Source organism: Apium graveolens, chromosome 8, assembly GCF_009905375.1.
Source record: "Apium graveolens cultivar Ventura chromosome 8, ASM990537v1, whole genome shotgun sequence".
In the NCBI taxonomy this organism is placed as follows: Eukaryota; Viridiplantae; Streptophyta; class Magnoliopsida; order Apiales; family Apiaceae; genus Apium; species Apium graveolens.
In genome coordinates this window covers 263,025,356-263,042,412 of record NC_133654.1, presented here as the reverse complement: position 1 = coordinate 263,042,412, position 17,057 = coordinate 263,025,356, and the positions used below count along the sequence as shown (strand labels likewise).

General features: G+C 38.6%; 2 protein-coding genes across 3 annotated transcripts; both read right to left on the bottom strand.

Annotated features, from left to right (window-relative positions):
• Positions 1-1,877: 1,877 nt before the first annotated feature.
• LOC141680852 (uncharacterized) lies at positions 1,878-4,897 on the bottom strand. The gene is made up of 6 exons (XM_074486957.1): positions 4,648-4,897; positions 4,198-4,533; positions 3,587-3,966; positions 3,384-3,496; positions 2,837-2,978; positions 1,878-2,126 (listed from the first exon to the last, which is right to left on the bottom strand). Exons 1-6 carry the CDS (start codon positions 4,895-4,897, stop codon positions 1,878-1,880), a joined length of 1,470 nt encoding a protein of 489 aa, XP_074343058.1.
• Positions 4,898-14,188: 9,291 nt separating this feature from the next.
• LOC141676723 (uncharacterized) lies at positions 14,189-15,962 on the bottom strand. Of its 2 annotated transcripts, XR_012557119.1 has the most exons (7): positions 15,908-15,962; positions 15,685-15,762; positions 15,317-15,602; positions 15,169-15,239; positions 14,803-15,083; positions 14,644-14,714; positions 14,189-14,476 (listed from the first exon to the last, which is right to left on the bottom strand). XR_012557119.1 is itself a non-coding variant. In XM_074482427.1 (6 exons), coding segments are annotated over exons 2-6 (702 nt in total). In that variant the 5' UTR covers positions 15,748-15,762; positions 15,908-15,962; the 3' UTR covers positions 14,523-14,713. The 2 variants fall into 2 exon arrangements, 1 of the variants encoding a protein (XP_074338528.1); XM_074482427.1 differs by lacking the exon at positions 14,189-14,476 and having other exon boundaries at positions 14,523-14,714.
• Positions 15,963-17,057: the final 1,095 nt, after the last annotated feature.

The following is a 17,057-nucleotide window of genomic DNA, read 5'->3' as shown; positions in this document are numbered from 1 at the left end:
ATTCGCGAAAGCGGAGGGTTCCCGGTAAAAGGGCATAAACCCACCAAAAAGCCATTCTAGATAAGGATATTCTATTATTTTCGAGAAAAATATCTCTTCAATATGTATCTACTATTTTTTTTTACCGATAATTAACAATGCATAACATAAAATATGACATAATTACATGATAATTCACATATTATTAAGATAATCATTAATATTTGAGCATTCATAGTCAAGAATTATAATAATATATAATCAAGAACTATGTTGGACTTTGATCTCATATACATAGTAGATTATGGTGATTTTGGCTGTTTACACACATATTCCACTGCTGTATATTCTTACATGACTTACATGACTTATTTTGTTCAGCAAGCAGAGTAGGTCTCCTATCTTTTAATATCTTGTAACAAAATACTCATGCAACATTATTGAAAGAATTTGAAATAAATAAATAAATATATAAGTTTAAAATATTTTGTTGCAAAATAGAAGGTTCAATAGTTTCTAGAAAATAACATAATTTTATAACTAAAGAAATAAGAATTTAAATATGTAATAATTTGTTTTTATAATTTTACAATTTAAAATTTTCAAAACTATAATTTTTAATCTTTTATATGGTTGTAGTGTGTCTATTCTAATTTGATTTAAAGTACTATTTAAATGTATGCTTGGAGCAAAAATAATTAAACAATTAAATAACATAAATAATAAAATTGCAACTTTTTAATTTGTTTTGGGCCATATATTATATTTTTAAATTTGATCTCTAATAAGGTGCTCTTTTTTCAATAATTTTAACTAAAAAATTTATTTTTAAGAATGGATCAGGTATAATTTTATCCTTAGTAGGTGCTGATAATTTTTTATAGTATCCTAAGAGCATTCTATGCACACTGATTTCCTCATTAATTTTGTTTGAAAAAAACCTTCTATGGTTCCTATATAACGTCACATTTGTCCCTGTAGTCCACCCCATCTCTTTGTGAAGAAAAAGTGGGAAAACATGGAGGAATTGTTCTGTGATGTCCCTCAACAAATTAGTGAGAATGATGTGTATACCAGTGATGGATGGACTTTCAAGGATAATAAGTTATACGAAGATACTATGGAAGAATTTGAAGACTATGGTTCTGTAGCATTTTTCAAAGGGTGGCCCTTCTGATGCCATGGAAAACCATGGAATCCATCAAACTTCATCATCATATTTTGATGGAGGAATTGAAGTGGATCAAGTCATTCAATGGTGAATTTGAAGATATTATCATAGAGGTGTACAAACTGAGAAGATAAATTATCTGTATTAAAAGGAGATACTTAAATCTAAGTTCTGTGAATTTAATACTCTAGTTGTTATTAAACTGAAAGTAACATACATGCAATATATTGAAACTATGCACAAACAGGTCGTGGCACTAAACTAGGAAACTGAAATCCTAAAAATAAGCAACTAATACTCCCTAACACAGCTCAAACACTAGCTGACTTATTCAAAATATACTAAAAATACTGGACTAAATACCAGCTTTAAGAAAACATAAGTTGGATCCATAACTAAAACCCATGACTTTGAATTGAGAGTCCAACAATCTCTCCCTTGATCCAAACTTACTCCATTAAGTTTTTAACTCCCACTAAGCCTCTCATCTCTTCAAACTTCACTATGAACATTGGTTTTGTCAGCACATATCCGCCTTCTGCTCCCTGGTTTTTATATGTTTCACCAAGATGTCACCACGTTCAATGCAGTCTCTGATAAAGTGGAACCGTATGTCTATGTACTTACTACGACCATGAAAAACAGGATTTTTAGATAAATCAATCTTCGACTTGTTGTCCACATAAATTAACACAGGCCCTGGACCAAGATCAGTTATTTGTCTAAGCTAATTGCGAAGCCAAACACCCTGGCAAGCAGTTGCATTTGCAGCCATAAATTCAGCCTCACAGGAGGAGAGAGCTATGCATTTTTGCTTCTGGGATACCCACGTAATCAGATTTTCATTTAGATAGAATGCCATCCCTCCTGTCCTCCTACGATCTTCTGTGTTTCCTGCAAAGTCACTGTCAGAGAACCCTGTTAATATATAGTTGCCCTTTCCTTTTGTATATCTCAAACCATAGTTCACTGTCCCCTTGACATAACGTAATATGCGTTTAACAACTCTCATGTGTAGTATGGTCGACTTTTCCATGTATCTACTCACAAGGCCCAGGCGTCAAGTTGAATCACTACAATACAATCCTGAAACATCAGAAAAGCCACCTGTTGACGGAGGAATCTGGTAACAACAAAGATTGAGGTTTCTCGCCGAAACTAAGATCTGTGACGGTGGTTCTTTGCCGGGAACTTAAGCGGTGTGTGGTTGATTGTGGTTGTTTTAGGCTGAGATTGATCAAAGTAAGTGGTGGCTCTCTTTTCAGCTCTCAACTTCTTACCCTCTCAATGTGCCTACGTACCCTTTATATAGGGATCAAGCCTGACGTAGTTCTCGTAGAACAGGAAGTCTAATAAATTTAGACTTCTTACTCCTAAGCCCAGTAGAAGCCCATCCGATATCCATCTTCCGCTAGCTTCAGGAATGTCCAACTATGAGGCCCAACCGCAAAGGCCCAAGGCTCGTCCATAATCGTAGGACTTCACGGATAGTGCATCTCCCTGCGCAAGGATAACACCCCGCTACAGCTATCTCCCTTGATTTACAAATGCAGGTATAGCCACGGTTCACCCCAAATGCCAGACGCAGAAGTTGTATGACCACATCACCTTCGGGAGTTCTTCAGGCCAATTCCCTTTACGTTCCTCCAGCTTGGTTTTGAGGGTATGCTTTATTATCTTGTTAACAGCTTCTGTTTGTCCATTACTTTGAGGATGATAAACCGCTGCAAACTCCTTCTTGATTTTCAATTCCTCACATAATTGTCGCAACTCCTTGCTATCAAAATGCTTTCCATTATCGGAAATAAGCTTGTAAGGGATTCCAAACCTGCATATGATTGAGTTGAAAATGAAATCCCTGATTTTCTTTGCGGTGATAGTAGCCAGTGGCATAGCTTCCGCCCATTTAGTAAAGTAATCGACCGCAACCACTGCATACTTGACGTCCCCTTTAGCTTTCGGCAATTCTCCGATAAGATCAATTCCCCACATGGCGAACGACCATGGGCTTGCCATAGGCGTCAAGAGTGTAGCCGGCATAGATGAGTAGTTTGCAAAGCGCTGGCAGCGATCACATGCCTTGACGAAATTTGTAGCATCTTCTCTCATTGTGGGCCAATAATACCCTTGGCGCAACACTTTCATTGCCAACGAGCTACCCCCCGAGTGATTGCCACAGATTCCTTCATGCACCTCTCTTAGGATGTAATTTCCTTCTTCTTCTTCAACACACCTGAGCAGAGGTTGGTTGAACCCTCTCTTGTATAGGACTTCATCATATATCACATATCTTGCGGCTTGATAACGGAGTCGACGAGCCATAAACTTATCCTCAGGGAGTGTTCCCTTGCGAATGTAAGCTAGAATGGGCGTCATCCATGTTTCCTTGGGAGCCTCATCCACTTGCATAGTTTCTATCTCTGGGATACTAGGAACCTCCTGGATTTCAAGAGGGATGGATCCTAACAATACAGCCTCTTGTTGCGACCCCATTTTTGCCAGAGCATCCGCATTACTGTTTTTCTCCCACGGAACGCATTCCAATCTAACTTCTTTGAACATTCCAATCAGGCGCTGTGTACATCTCAAGTATAATTCTGTTCGCGGGCCTCTCGCTTGAAATCCCCCATTCACCTGATTCACTACCAACTCTGAGTCACTTCTTGCAATTAAGTTTCGCACCCCCATTTCCAATGCGATTTTCAGGCCATTAATCAGCGCCTCGTACTCCGCATCATTATTAGTTGCATAAAACTTGAAATGAATTGCGCTCATCAGGTGGTGGCCTTCCGGAGACACAAGTACTATACCCGCACCTGCTCCTCCATTGTTAACCGCCCCATCCACATGCAAGATCCACCAAGGATGCGGAAACTCTTCCAAAGACTCCTCGGCATGAGGTGGATGTAGCATTACCAAAGCTTTATCATCAATTTCAGAATCAAATTCCAACAAGAAATCGGATAAGGCTTGCCCTTTTATCGCTGTTCGAGGCACATATTCCAAATCAAACTGTCCCAACTCCACAGCCCATTTCAGCATTCTGCCTGATGACTCTGGTTTGTGCATGACCTGTCGCAGCGGGTACGCTGTACGAACTTCAACTCTATGGGCTTGAAAATACGGTCGTAATTTCCTTGACACAAGAATCAGGGCGTAAACCAGTTTCTCCATACTTGTGTAGCGAGTTTCAGCATCGTGTAACCGCTTGCTCACGTAGTACACTGGTGATTGCTGCCCATCTTCTTCTCTAACCAGAACTGCACTGATCGAATATTCAGACACTGCAAGGTACAGTATTAGAGACTCCCCGTCTAACGGCTTTGATAACATGGGAGGGTTTCCCAGTTGCTCCTTGATTTTTTTGAAAGCCTCTTCACATTCTGACGTTCATACAAAGTCTTTCCCAGCTAATTTGATCGCCTTGAAAAATTCCATGCATCTATCGGACGATTTGGAAATAAATCGATTCAACGCGGCGATTCTCCCCGTCAAACTCTGCACTTGTTTCACATTGGTGGGTGACTTCATATCCATCAATGTCTTGATCTTTGCGGGGTTGCCCTCAATTCCCCTGTAGTTGACAATGAACCCGAGAAACTTGCCCGACTCCACGCCGAACACACATTTTTGTGGGTTTAATTTCATACGAAACCTCCTCAGAATGTCAAACATTTCCATCAAGTGCTTGATGTGGTCACCCGCTACCTTGGACTTTACCAGCATATCATCCACATAGACTTCCATAGTTCTTCCGATTTGATCTTTGAACATCATGTTTACCAACCGCTGGTAGGTCGCGCCAGCATTAATCAATCCAAACGGCATTCCTATGTAACAGTATAACCCCCTGTCAGTAATGAAGGATGTATGTTCTTGATCGGGGCCATACATCGGAATTTGATTGTAACCGGAGTATTCATCCATAAAGCTCAGCAACGCATGCCCCGCTGTTGCGTCAACCAACTGATCGATTCTTGGCAATGGGAAGCTGTCCTTTGGATGCCTTATTGAGATCTGTGAAATCCACACATGTTCTCCACTTCCCGTTCGGTTTCTTCACCAACACTGGATTTGCAAGCCACTCGGGATAGAAAGACTCTTTGATCAGCCCCACCTCCAACAATCGGTCCACTTCTTCTTTTAACGCTATTGCCCTTTCTCCACTTACCGGGCGGCGTTTCTGACGTATGCCTTTACAATTCGGGAGGATATTCAAACGGTGACACATTACCTCCGGGTTGATTCCTATCATATCTGAATGACTCCAAGCGAAGACATCAAGATTTGCAATTAGAAAGCGGGAAAGGCTTCCTCTTATCTCATCACCCAACTGGGATCCCACTTTCAAAACCCTGCTCGGATCATTTTTATCTACCGGAATAGATATTGTGTCTTCGGCCGGTCCCGTCTTTTCGGCGGGCATAAGGATCCTGGGATCCAAATCGAAATCGAAGTCTCGGGGGTCTTCGACTTCCACTTTTTCATTTGAGGGCGCGTCCTCGTTTGGAGGAGCATCAACCTTAATTTCGTTCAATGGCGCGTCCTTATTTTGAGGAGCATCCACCTTGAGGTTATTCCTGAGACCTTGCAAAATCTCACTTCTTCCTTCCAACTTTTCCCCGTTAACCTCTTTCTATATGATCGCCTCGATATGGTTCACCACCACTTCCCCCACGCTACGGATCCTCGAAATATGTCCCCGCATTGTAAAAGAATTACCAGAGGCATTGGTTTCTTCCTTCTCGGGGCTTTCAACGAAATAGTGGGCATGAACCTCTCCACTTGGTTTGGCATGAATATCTTCTGCATCCTCAAATGGGAGACCTTTCCCTTCATACCTTCTTCTACGAAATTCCTTGACAGCCTTATGATAGCAGTCGCGTGACTCATACTGTGACCCTCTCAGACTGCCAACCCCGTTTGGCGTTGGGAACTTTATCATCAGGTGGTGTATCGAGGTTATCACCCTGAATGCACGCAACCAAGGTCTGCCGACCAGCACATTGTGCGCGGAATCCTGATCTAGCACCTTGAAATCTATCATTTGGGTAACCGACAAGGCCCCCTCCCCGAGTGTGACGGGAAGCCTGACAGAACCCATAACTCTCACTGCTTCCCCAGTAAAGCCATGGACGTGCACATCTTCGAAATACATGTCACTATCTGGAAAACCCAGCTTTTTGTAGGTGCTGTAGTACAAGATGTTTGTAGAACTCCCATTATCCAAGAAGACTCGATGTACGTTCACTGCCCCAATGAGCATGGTAATCACCAGCGCATCGTTGTGGGGATGATGCACCCACCTAGATTCTTTTTCCTTGAACGTAATATCAGCGGACTCCCCCTTAAAGACCTTCGGGGGTCTATCTTCCAAGCTGTGGATGTTGGTGAGCGGTGGATGTCGCGCTTCTCTCGCGTTTTTCTCCAGTGCTCGATTACTATCACCAATAAAAGGGTGTCCTCCAAAAATTGCCCTGATACTACCAGCCCTCTGAAACTTGACCTCTACCATTTTTTCAACATCCTCCGCCCGCGGGGTCAGTTTTTCATCCTTACCTTTGTCGTCAAGTCCCCTGCGTCGTTTCACCTTGTCAATCCATTCTCCTAAGTATCCTGCCTTGATCAATTCCTCAATCTCATCCCGTAAGTGGCGACACTCATGGGTGTCATGGCCAGTAGACTCATGGTAGTCACAATACTTCTTCTTGTCTCTGCTCTGCCATGAAGTTAAACGGTCGGGCTTCTTGAAGATTCCTCTGTCCTTATTTACCTCAAAGATATGATCAATGGACGCCGCCAGCGGTGTATAATTGCTAACTCTTCTCTCGTAGTTCGATGGTGGGCTTCATTCTCTCCGCGAGCTCACAGTATTTACCCTATTAGGGCTTCTGGCGTTTCGCCGATAATCTGGGCTCAAGGATCTGTCCCTTCTCTTGGATCGCCCCTTGGACTTATGGGTATTGTCATTCTTTTTTGTTTCTGCAAGCGACTGCTCGATCGCTTCGAACGACTCCGCCTGCGCAAGCACATCAGCTAGCGACACTGGGTCCTTCCCTTGTAGGTGCTTCCAGAAATCCGTCCCCACACGCAGCCCAGCTATAAGCAATATTTTCAATGTTTCATCAGTTGCACCCCTCACCAAAGTAGATTCTGCATTAAACCTCTTGAAATACGAAGTCAAACTTTCTCCTTCCTTTTGTTTCACATTAGCCAGCGTGGTAACAGGTGGTGTATACTTCACCGCGGCTTGGAATTATGTCAAAAACAAAGTTTTCATCTGTTCCCAGGATGAAATCACACCCGGACCAAGTTTTTGGAACCACTGCTGAGCGCCCTCTCTAAAAGTAGCTGCCAGGAGACGGCATCGAGCCAAATCAGGTACTTGATATACATCCATTTCAATGTTAAAACGCCCCAAGAACTCCACAGGATCAGAGTTCCCGTGGAAACGCAAGTCATTGGTTGTGTTCCTGTATCCCGCGGGCAATTGCGCCTCCCTCACAACAGCAGCAAAAGGAGAAGGAGCTTGCGCAGTCACCGTTACTCTTCCTCCCTCAAGATGGTTGAGCAACCTCTTGAGGTCGTTCACATTAAACGTCCCTACCCCAGGAATGGTTTGAACATTAGGCTGTTGGGGTTGCTCTGCGACTTGCTGAAATTCCCCTTGATTACCCTCCGGGTGTGGCGGAGGATCTCGCCGCCCCTCGCCCTGAGGCTGCAGCGGTGGCATGTTACCATTTTGGTCCTGTATATTTTCCCGTACGCGAGGTTCATCTTGACCGCGTTGCCGAATTTCATCATTGTTCTGCATTCTTACTTGAATTCGCCCGCCGTCCTGGTCATGAGGACGCGCCCCAGACCCATTACCAGTAACGCTGTGGGAAGCTACGGGAATAACGGCGGGGGCTTCTCCAGCGGAATGTGCTCCACCTCTCCTACCATTGTAAGGGGCTCTTCCGTATTGATATCCCATTCTTCCTCATCCATTCCTTTGATATCCCCGGTGGTAATTCCCGGGCCTTCCTCGCGGAGGGGCACGCTCGTGTTCGCGGTGCCGCACCCCGTCATCCCTTTGGAATACGGGGGGCACACGCGTCGTATCACGGAGCCTCGCTTCTCCGGCGTTTCCTTCCTTTTTCCATTCTACCAGCAACATCCTCAAATCATCCTCCTCCAACCTTATGCCAAGCCTCCTTTTCAAGGCTGAAAGATCCCTTCCTTCCTCGTCTTTGTTTTGAGCGTTCTCCGCACAACGACGCTCGTTCATCGTACGCCCAGACCTATGCGGGTGTGGCACTACCTGGTTGCCCAGGCGAGGCCTTTCTCTGCCTTCAGTGTCCTCATCCGCAAGCTCCACGATAGGTTCTACATCATCAGAATACTGCAAATGTCGTGGAGTGATTCGCGGGTTATCCCCGCTCCCCTGGGTATCTCCCTCAACTACAGGAGCTTTCCCCAAGGCATGACCATGACGGGGGAAACGACGACCTCTCCTTGTCCTTCGACGCTCCACCGTGTTCAGTCTTGAGTTAAAACTGTTAAGAGTATCCCCCATGCGATATAATTGCTCCAATATATCAGCGTTGCTGATAAGAACTGGAGGTGTCCCCCCTACATCCGGAGCCCTTGGTGGATCCGCCATGTTTCTGGGAACGTAAGGTTCATGGCGAGTATAACGCCCCCTGCCTTCTCCTTCTGACCTACTGTCACTTCCATCATAACAACTTCCATCATGATTGTAAGACATCTTTTCCTCCCAAGATTGCGACCTTAATTAGCACCCCTCCTTCTAGCGCCAATTTAATTTTGGGTATAACACCACCAAGATTGAAGAACATCAAAATGGAGAAGGTTTGTATGGTTATTTAAAAAAAATATTTAATCAAAATAAGTAGTGCAAAAAACTTTTACTTTCTTATATTGTATCACAAATTTGCAGCGTTAAGATAACATAGCATCTCCAGAAGAGGGAAAGCTAAGCAAAAGAAGAATTGAAATGTTCACTCTGCCCAGCCGATGTCGTAATTCCTAAGACTTATTTTCCAATTATTTTTGTTAATACCATCAGACGGGATGTAAACCCAAAATATCATGGATTTATTACGTGGCAATCGGTAATACTCTAAATTAAGTCATATTTTGGTACAACAGGTTTTTCTTTTCAACTGACTAAAATTTTACTTTAACAATTGACTCATATGTTGAATTCCTCCATCCCCCCGTAAACAGTCAATGTACTGTTATTTTTAATTGCAGGCCTTATGGAGAATATATTCAGAATAACTACATGACAAACATTTAATGTCAGATGAGGTATTCAAAACCAACATAAATAACAATTAACTCTTTATGGTTCACTTTGTACTTCCAAAGTAATGTACAAAGAAGACAAATAAAGCAACATTACAATAGCAGAAGTACTATTCAAAATCAAAAGAAACACCAAAATAATATATTCTCCTCTCCTCAATTATTTGTTCCCACCAATCTATCATATATTACTATACAAGTATTGCAGTTACATTAACTTCTACAACTTCTAAATGGCTTTGGAAATAATGGATATCAATTTTAATCAAACACTGGATCAACTAACGGTCAATGAAATTTTTGAGGGGAAGATCAAGGTGCAAGTAGCCACCAAATGGCGAAGCAGGGACCGAAACATTCACAGTCAAGGAAGTCTTAATCTAATTATCATTTATAAAAATGTAAGTTCGGCTATCTTTCTAAATCCCCTCGTATGAAGCCATAACAATGTACCACAATTAAGCTATAAATGTTGTTTACAAATGCAGACAAATCGAATGCACGTTTCAATGGCTCCTTCTGTAGCTATTGTTCTTGACGACATTTTCATGGTTGGGCAAACTTATGAAATTAGAAATTTCATAGTGTCGGATTTCATATCTAGGTACAAATGTGTTGAAGGTGATTCACACATTATTTTCACCAACATGACCATTGCTAACAGACTGTTGCCTGTCGATAGCCTCCGACTATAACATTTCTTCCAGTTCGCTACTTTGTCATCCATCAATTAAGATTTTTACCAAGACACCCATTGCGTTGGTATGTATGTCGAGCTCTCTAAATCCTTCTAAATGATTAAATATTTGTTTCTTTCATTTACTCTACCTTTCAAAAAGGACAAATGACAGGCCTCAATATGACTTTTAATAGCATTCATGACTTTTTGATCTAGATGTAGTAGGCATAATTCATCAACGACATGCGTTGCGTTCATTTACTAACCATAGGAACGAGGAGCGTCATTTTCTAGAACTGGAGATATCGGACACACTGTAATTTCGTACTTTAACATCTCATGTTTAATGTACCTTTTTTGACAATTAAGTTTCTGCATCTATACAAGTGGAGTATTGACAACTATATTTTCCAATTGTAGGACTCTCGTGTGGGTTAAGTTATCTGATGATTTGGATTTAGCCTGTAATGTTGCCCTGGAATATGCTGCAGTTAATTTCTTCCAGCCTACCATTATTATTGTAATAGGGTGTCGGATGGTAGAAGACAATAACCGTCATACCATTGCCCTATCGGACTCTGCATTTTCCCGGTTTATGTTAATCATAACAATGCACGAGTTAATACCCTTCGCGACAGGTAACTTTTACCAAAATATAGCCTCAAAGTACAACAAAATGCATAACACATTCTAATTCTTCGCTCAATTCAGGTACTGGGCATATGGCATCCTACACTAACAAGTTCCAATGGTTTTCTTTTAATGAAAATCATTAATGATTACTACGACTAAAATTGATGACTATGTAATTTGTATTGTATTTGTTTCCTTTCTAAATTTCATTCCTTCTGTAATATTCTACGTTTATTAAATCGAATATTATGTACTATATAAATTTGAAGGTATGTTGTCTTACAATGCCAAAATTTCAAACAAAGTTTATGGTTAAAGAGCGTAAAAACAGATTCTGTAATATACATTAAATTTGTTAATTCTCATTCGGGAAACTATTGTAAAACATAATACCAAGAATGGTGCCAGCAAAGCAGTTATAAATAATAAGGGTTGTATGGGAGAAAGACCAAAAATAAAGTACACAATCCACCTACCAAACTCAGTATATTTAATTCTTAACCTAACACAATTTTGTACATAAAGAAAATGTTTCTTACTTCATTCAGCAGTACACAAATATCTCATTAACATACAATGTCCAATAAGAATTTCGAAGGTTTAAGAAACATTCACAAGGGAAGAAGCGACTGGACGATTAAAGTACGTTTCGTGAGGGAATGGCGAGGAGTAACTAACGCTGGAGTTGTTTTCAAAAGTTGCAATTACATTGTGCTTGATAACAAGGTATTGTTCTACTCTCCCACCAGATTTGTACACTATTACATTCCCCTTCACAACCTTTATAAATTCCAAACAATACACAGAATTGCAGGATGCAAGTGTTCGTGCCAGCGGCTTTGGTAGAAAAAATGTCAAGACTTATTGTACAAGGAAATGCTTACTTCATTAACAACTTTCAATTAAAAGAGTATACAAATGCTGACAAGTACAGAGCAGTTCAAATGGATAAACAAATTGTTTTCACAGCAGACACAAAGGTTAAAGATGTTGACGACAAACTGTTCTTCATACCAAATAACAGCTTTGATTTGTTTGACTATGGGGACCTCAAAGCAACGACAAAGCAAGTTCTTTATTTTACAGGTTATTCTTTTACACTAAACTCTATTATATGCATTTCACTGAAATTGCTTTTAATTACACTAATTTCACCTTTTGGAACAGATGTAATAGGGATTTTGGAGACACTACCTACCATAAGTAGAATCCCAAACAAACAAGTCAAAATTAAGTTCAAGATAACTGATGGGAAGTAAACATCCAAAAATAATTACATTGCGCTTATATAGATGATAAATTGTAATCCCAATTAATAATAATTTTGCAGGAAAAAAATCAATGTCACTTTCTGGACAACATTTGCTGAAGAATTTGATAAAGCAGTGCTTGAGGATTTGGAAGAACCAATAATAATAATAATCGCAAGTGGGAGAATGACTAGCTACAATGGTAATCAAAGTAAACATTCATACCGTTCAATTAATATGAATGTTCATAACATTCATACCATTCATACTTCATTATTCATACTCTTATTTTATAGACAAACTTGATATTTGCAACTACTCCCCAACTAGATTCTACCTAAACTACGATCACCACAGTGTAGCCAGATTGCAAAAACTGTAAGTGTCCATTTATTAAATTCAATACAACAAGTTTTGTTATATGTACTCTAGCTAATCTCTAAGGTGGCAGCATGAAAGATACTAATTTCTCAAACCAACATTTTGCGCGAAATAAGAAAACATTGAAAATTTTAACAATTGACGAAATTAAAAAAGTTACCTCGGAATTCATTCATGAAGAGGTTGTGTGCAAAGGAACCATAAAATTGGTTAACAAATCAACCAATTGGAAATCAGAAATATGCAGCTCAAGCTACTCTGAAACAGAGGTTTTACACAATGAGTGCTTCTGCAAAAACTGCCAGAAAATTGTGCCGCAACCTCTGAAAAGGTTGATTCAATGACTGAGCTGTCTCACATATCTTCATTAAATCAGGTCCAAATTTACAATTGATTACTCAAGTTAGAAGTGGAAACGCAGGTTCAATCTTTCAACAATAGTGCAGGACAATACTGATGGTCTACAAATTATCATCAAAGACCAAGAAATAAGGATATTGATTCGAAAGAGGGTTGAAGATGTTGACAGTGAGGTAAGTAGTATTTGAACAACTACAATTAGCTCTATTTACTTTAAATTGTGACCTAATTACACACATATTTAGGACAACGGTTTTCCAAATGAGCTCAAAATACTTCAAGGAAAGGAGTACACATTTAAGTTGCTCATTCAGGCTAAAAACGTTGAAAAATCAAATCTTGATTACGTCACTATCAGAATTATACCTGGATTATGAAGAATTAGTAGAGGCTACAACGGATACTATGCCAACCATAACCTGCTTTGCAACTCAGGTAAATGACTGCCAATCAAGCTGCATGTTTCCCAAGAACAAATATTTTTAGACATATTAATTTGATCGTGTTACGGGATAGTGGATCTCCATATCACCTCGAAGGAATATCTCAGCTTGAATATGTTTTGAAATGATAAACGTAAGAAGGAAGAGGTTACAGTTTGTACAAAAAACTGAGGTATCAACTTACGGCACTGCCAACCATAACTAAAGAACTATTTGTAACGTATTTTAAATCTATTGTGTTTTCACATTAGATAGCAGTACTGTGATGTTGGTTTTGAACTCAAGTGACTTATTTTCTAGGCTTCATATTACAGAATGGTGTAAATTACCATTTCTAATCCGAAATTTTGGTCATGACATACTCCATCTTCTATGTTCATTAATCATATGATTTCAAATTCTATTGCAAATGCGGATTACATTCCATGTCAACCGTTTCTCACCAAATTTTACATACTTCAACCAACATATGCCTGCATTACATGAATAATGCTCAAAAGTTTTCTTTAAATTCCTCATTTTCTGTGTTAATAACTGTAACAAATCAGCTTATTGGAGGACTCATTAAAATATACATCAATTAAATGACGGTTAAGGTACTCAAATCGCACTCAGGAAATACTATAGGAACAGTATAGAAGAGCAAACATGCATAGTCCACCATATCATTTATTACCAAATACAAACTAAAAACCATCCAAACGTTAAACAATTTACATAACTCCTTCAAATACGCAATGTTTAAAATGGCTTCCTATTGAAATATTAAGATAATAAATACCCTGTTACAATATTTAGAAATTATTAATCTTTCATGTAATTATAACTGAACTTAAGTACAAATAACAGAACGTTAATTTCTGCAAACATGTAAGAAAATATATTACGACAATTGTAGTGGTCCAAATGCAATACATATTACTTAGTTCCGCATAGAAGTTAGGATAAAAAACTAAAGTACAAAGTTTACACAGGAAATATTAATAATAGAGTGACTTAAACACCGTTAATCCAGATCAACCACTCTTTTCTGCACTACAACGTTGAAATTACGAATACTGTCATCCCTCCACTGGAAAGTACAGGTATCACCAACATCTAGGTGCAAATCTTCCCTGAACATTAGCCAGCCACCATTAATTGTACATCTACGTTTATCACGACGACGACGAATTTCAAGCAACCAACAACGAATACCAACATATGTACTTATATGATCCTTCTTCAACCAATGGTTGGAAAGCTCCTTGAATTCAACTAGGATGTCCTGCAAACAGAAATACAAAACAAATATTAAACAAACTAGAGGCGCAAACATATTTAGTTGAAAGATTTTACCAACCCGTGACATTTCTCTTCACAACTAAAGAATTAACTAATCTTATTCCTATGTAGAGAACAACATAAGAGTTTAAATGATTTGTGCTTGCTTACCACACCGTGTTCATGCGGTAAGAGGTGAAACTTCTGGATCACAATCTCAAAGGCGGTGCATCCATTCAAATCTAATAATACAGAACCTTCAAAATTATTTACTATTACCCATAGATAACAAAATTATGGGACTGTTTATCAACACAAGGAATAACGTACCAGATGGAGAAGGAACTGGATAGAGGGCTATCAATATTTGATGTGTCCCTAGCAGTTATGGCAAACTTATCACGACCGTCAAAGGTGAAAAGTAACATATGGAAGCAATTCAAATCACAGACACGTAACATATTGCATAGGTTCTTCAAACCGGTGAGATGGCTGAGGCTATTTCGACTACAACAATATTTTCCAATAAACTTATACCCGCTACTAACAACAAAATCTACTCTTTCAGGAATAAGAGCACCAACTTGATCATCAAATTCATATGGAACATACTACATAAACAAAAACTAAATTAACATAAAAAACAATATAACAATTATTGTTCAAAAAAGTGTTAATATGAAAATTAAAACTTACAACTGAATCACAAACTTTACCGCCCCAACCAAGATAGCGAACAAAACTCCAACCACCTTCAAAAATTGAAACTGAAATTTTTCCACAAATTATTAATCACTGCAAAAATTAACCGTACATGCATATACGGGTTAAGACAATTATATACCATTCGATGGAGCACAAGTTTGCAGATTATGGACCATAGGAGGATATTGAATCTCAGAACCATATATATCAAGTATACAAACTTTCACATCAAAATCACCTCCATATTGAAAGACCAAGGTGTTACCCGATTTCATCCCAAATTCATGAAAAAAATCACCCAAGCCCCTGAATTTCTCTGACACTTTATCAAAATCAACCCATAACTCATAACCATTGCACACAAGAACCCTAACGGTGCTGGGAATACGGTGACCATATTTCTCACAAAATGCATGAGGAACACGCTGCACCACAAATATGTCGATTCTCAAACAAGTACAACATAAACATAAGTAATTATCATAAAGTAAATTACATTAAACTAACCATTGCATTAGATGTGCACTCAGAGATTCTTAAGCGCCTCTCAAATCTAGGATTCAAATCCATTACTTCTCAATTACCCTAAGGGAAAGTTATCAAATGAAGGAGAAGGGTTTAGGAACAAAGTAGGATAATTACATATAACAAATTAGAAGGTTAAATTCAAGGCATGCAAAAACTCATTACGATTTCAACAAAAAAATAAGTATTTAGGTCGTTTACTTACCAAATTGTACAAGGTTTGCGCGGATTTTCCAGTTACCATATTCTCAAAATTAAAGGGAGGAAGACATACTTGGACAATACAGGGGAGTTGCATAATTCAAATTTGTTAAAAGAGTAAAGTAGAAAGAAGTTACAGATACAATTTTAATGCCTTCAATTGCCTTTAACACAATTATCAAAGGTCAGACTTTTTTACCCAATTGGACCCTTACACGTATAACTTCTTACCTACTAAGACTAAAGACTAAAAAAACGGTTCCCTAGACATTTAGTTCTCTTAGCAGAAGTAATTTTAATAGGCCCATTATCAAAAACCCCTAAAACAAATTTTAACCATAACAAATTCTAATTTATCAATTCATATTTCATTTACTAATTTCTTAATTAAATTACATACGCACATTTATTATGTAACTGTGATCTTTCATGCTAAAAAATTCTGATTCAACCGGCTCGCCTCCTAGTTATGAACATTGTGTGTAATCTATCATTTCAAAAATATGATGACTGTCATCTACTTTTCATGTACAACCCAACTCATCATTCACTCCTTTTACGTTGGAATAGATTATAAACTTGAAGTGGATCATTACGATATAATGTAAATAATAAATCAAAATCTTAGTCGGTGTTCTTAATTTATATATTGTTTATTTAGCTATCTACTTTTTTTTTAATAATTTATTTGAGATATGAGAATAAATTAAATATCAAGAGATGAGTAACTTATGTAGTTTTTTATTTATATTAATTTGTTATTTAAGTACTTTAAAATTACAATTTTTTTTGAAAATGTTGTTAAAATTCATTTAATTTGATTGAATTATATTCAAAGATTAAAACGTTAAATAAAAATGAAAAAAGGACAAAATATATGACACCGACCATTATTTATTTTGATGTATATTAATTATGAGCCACACAATGTCTAATTTATCTTATACTATCTTACTATTTGAATTTCACGCTATACTCTCATTTTATTTGTTTTGGTACCGTGTAACCAGATCAATTAAGAGTAGTTGTACGTATCCAAAAATTGGCTATCAAAACTGTTGTAATATTTGTCAATTTTTAATTGATGAATGTATATTAATGCGCGTGTGATCTATGCACATTATTAGGAAAATTTTCAAGTACTTCCCATGTTA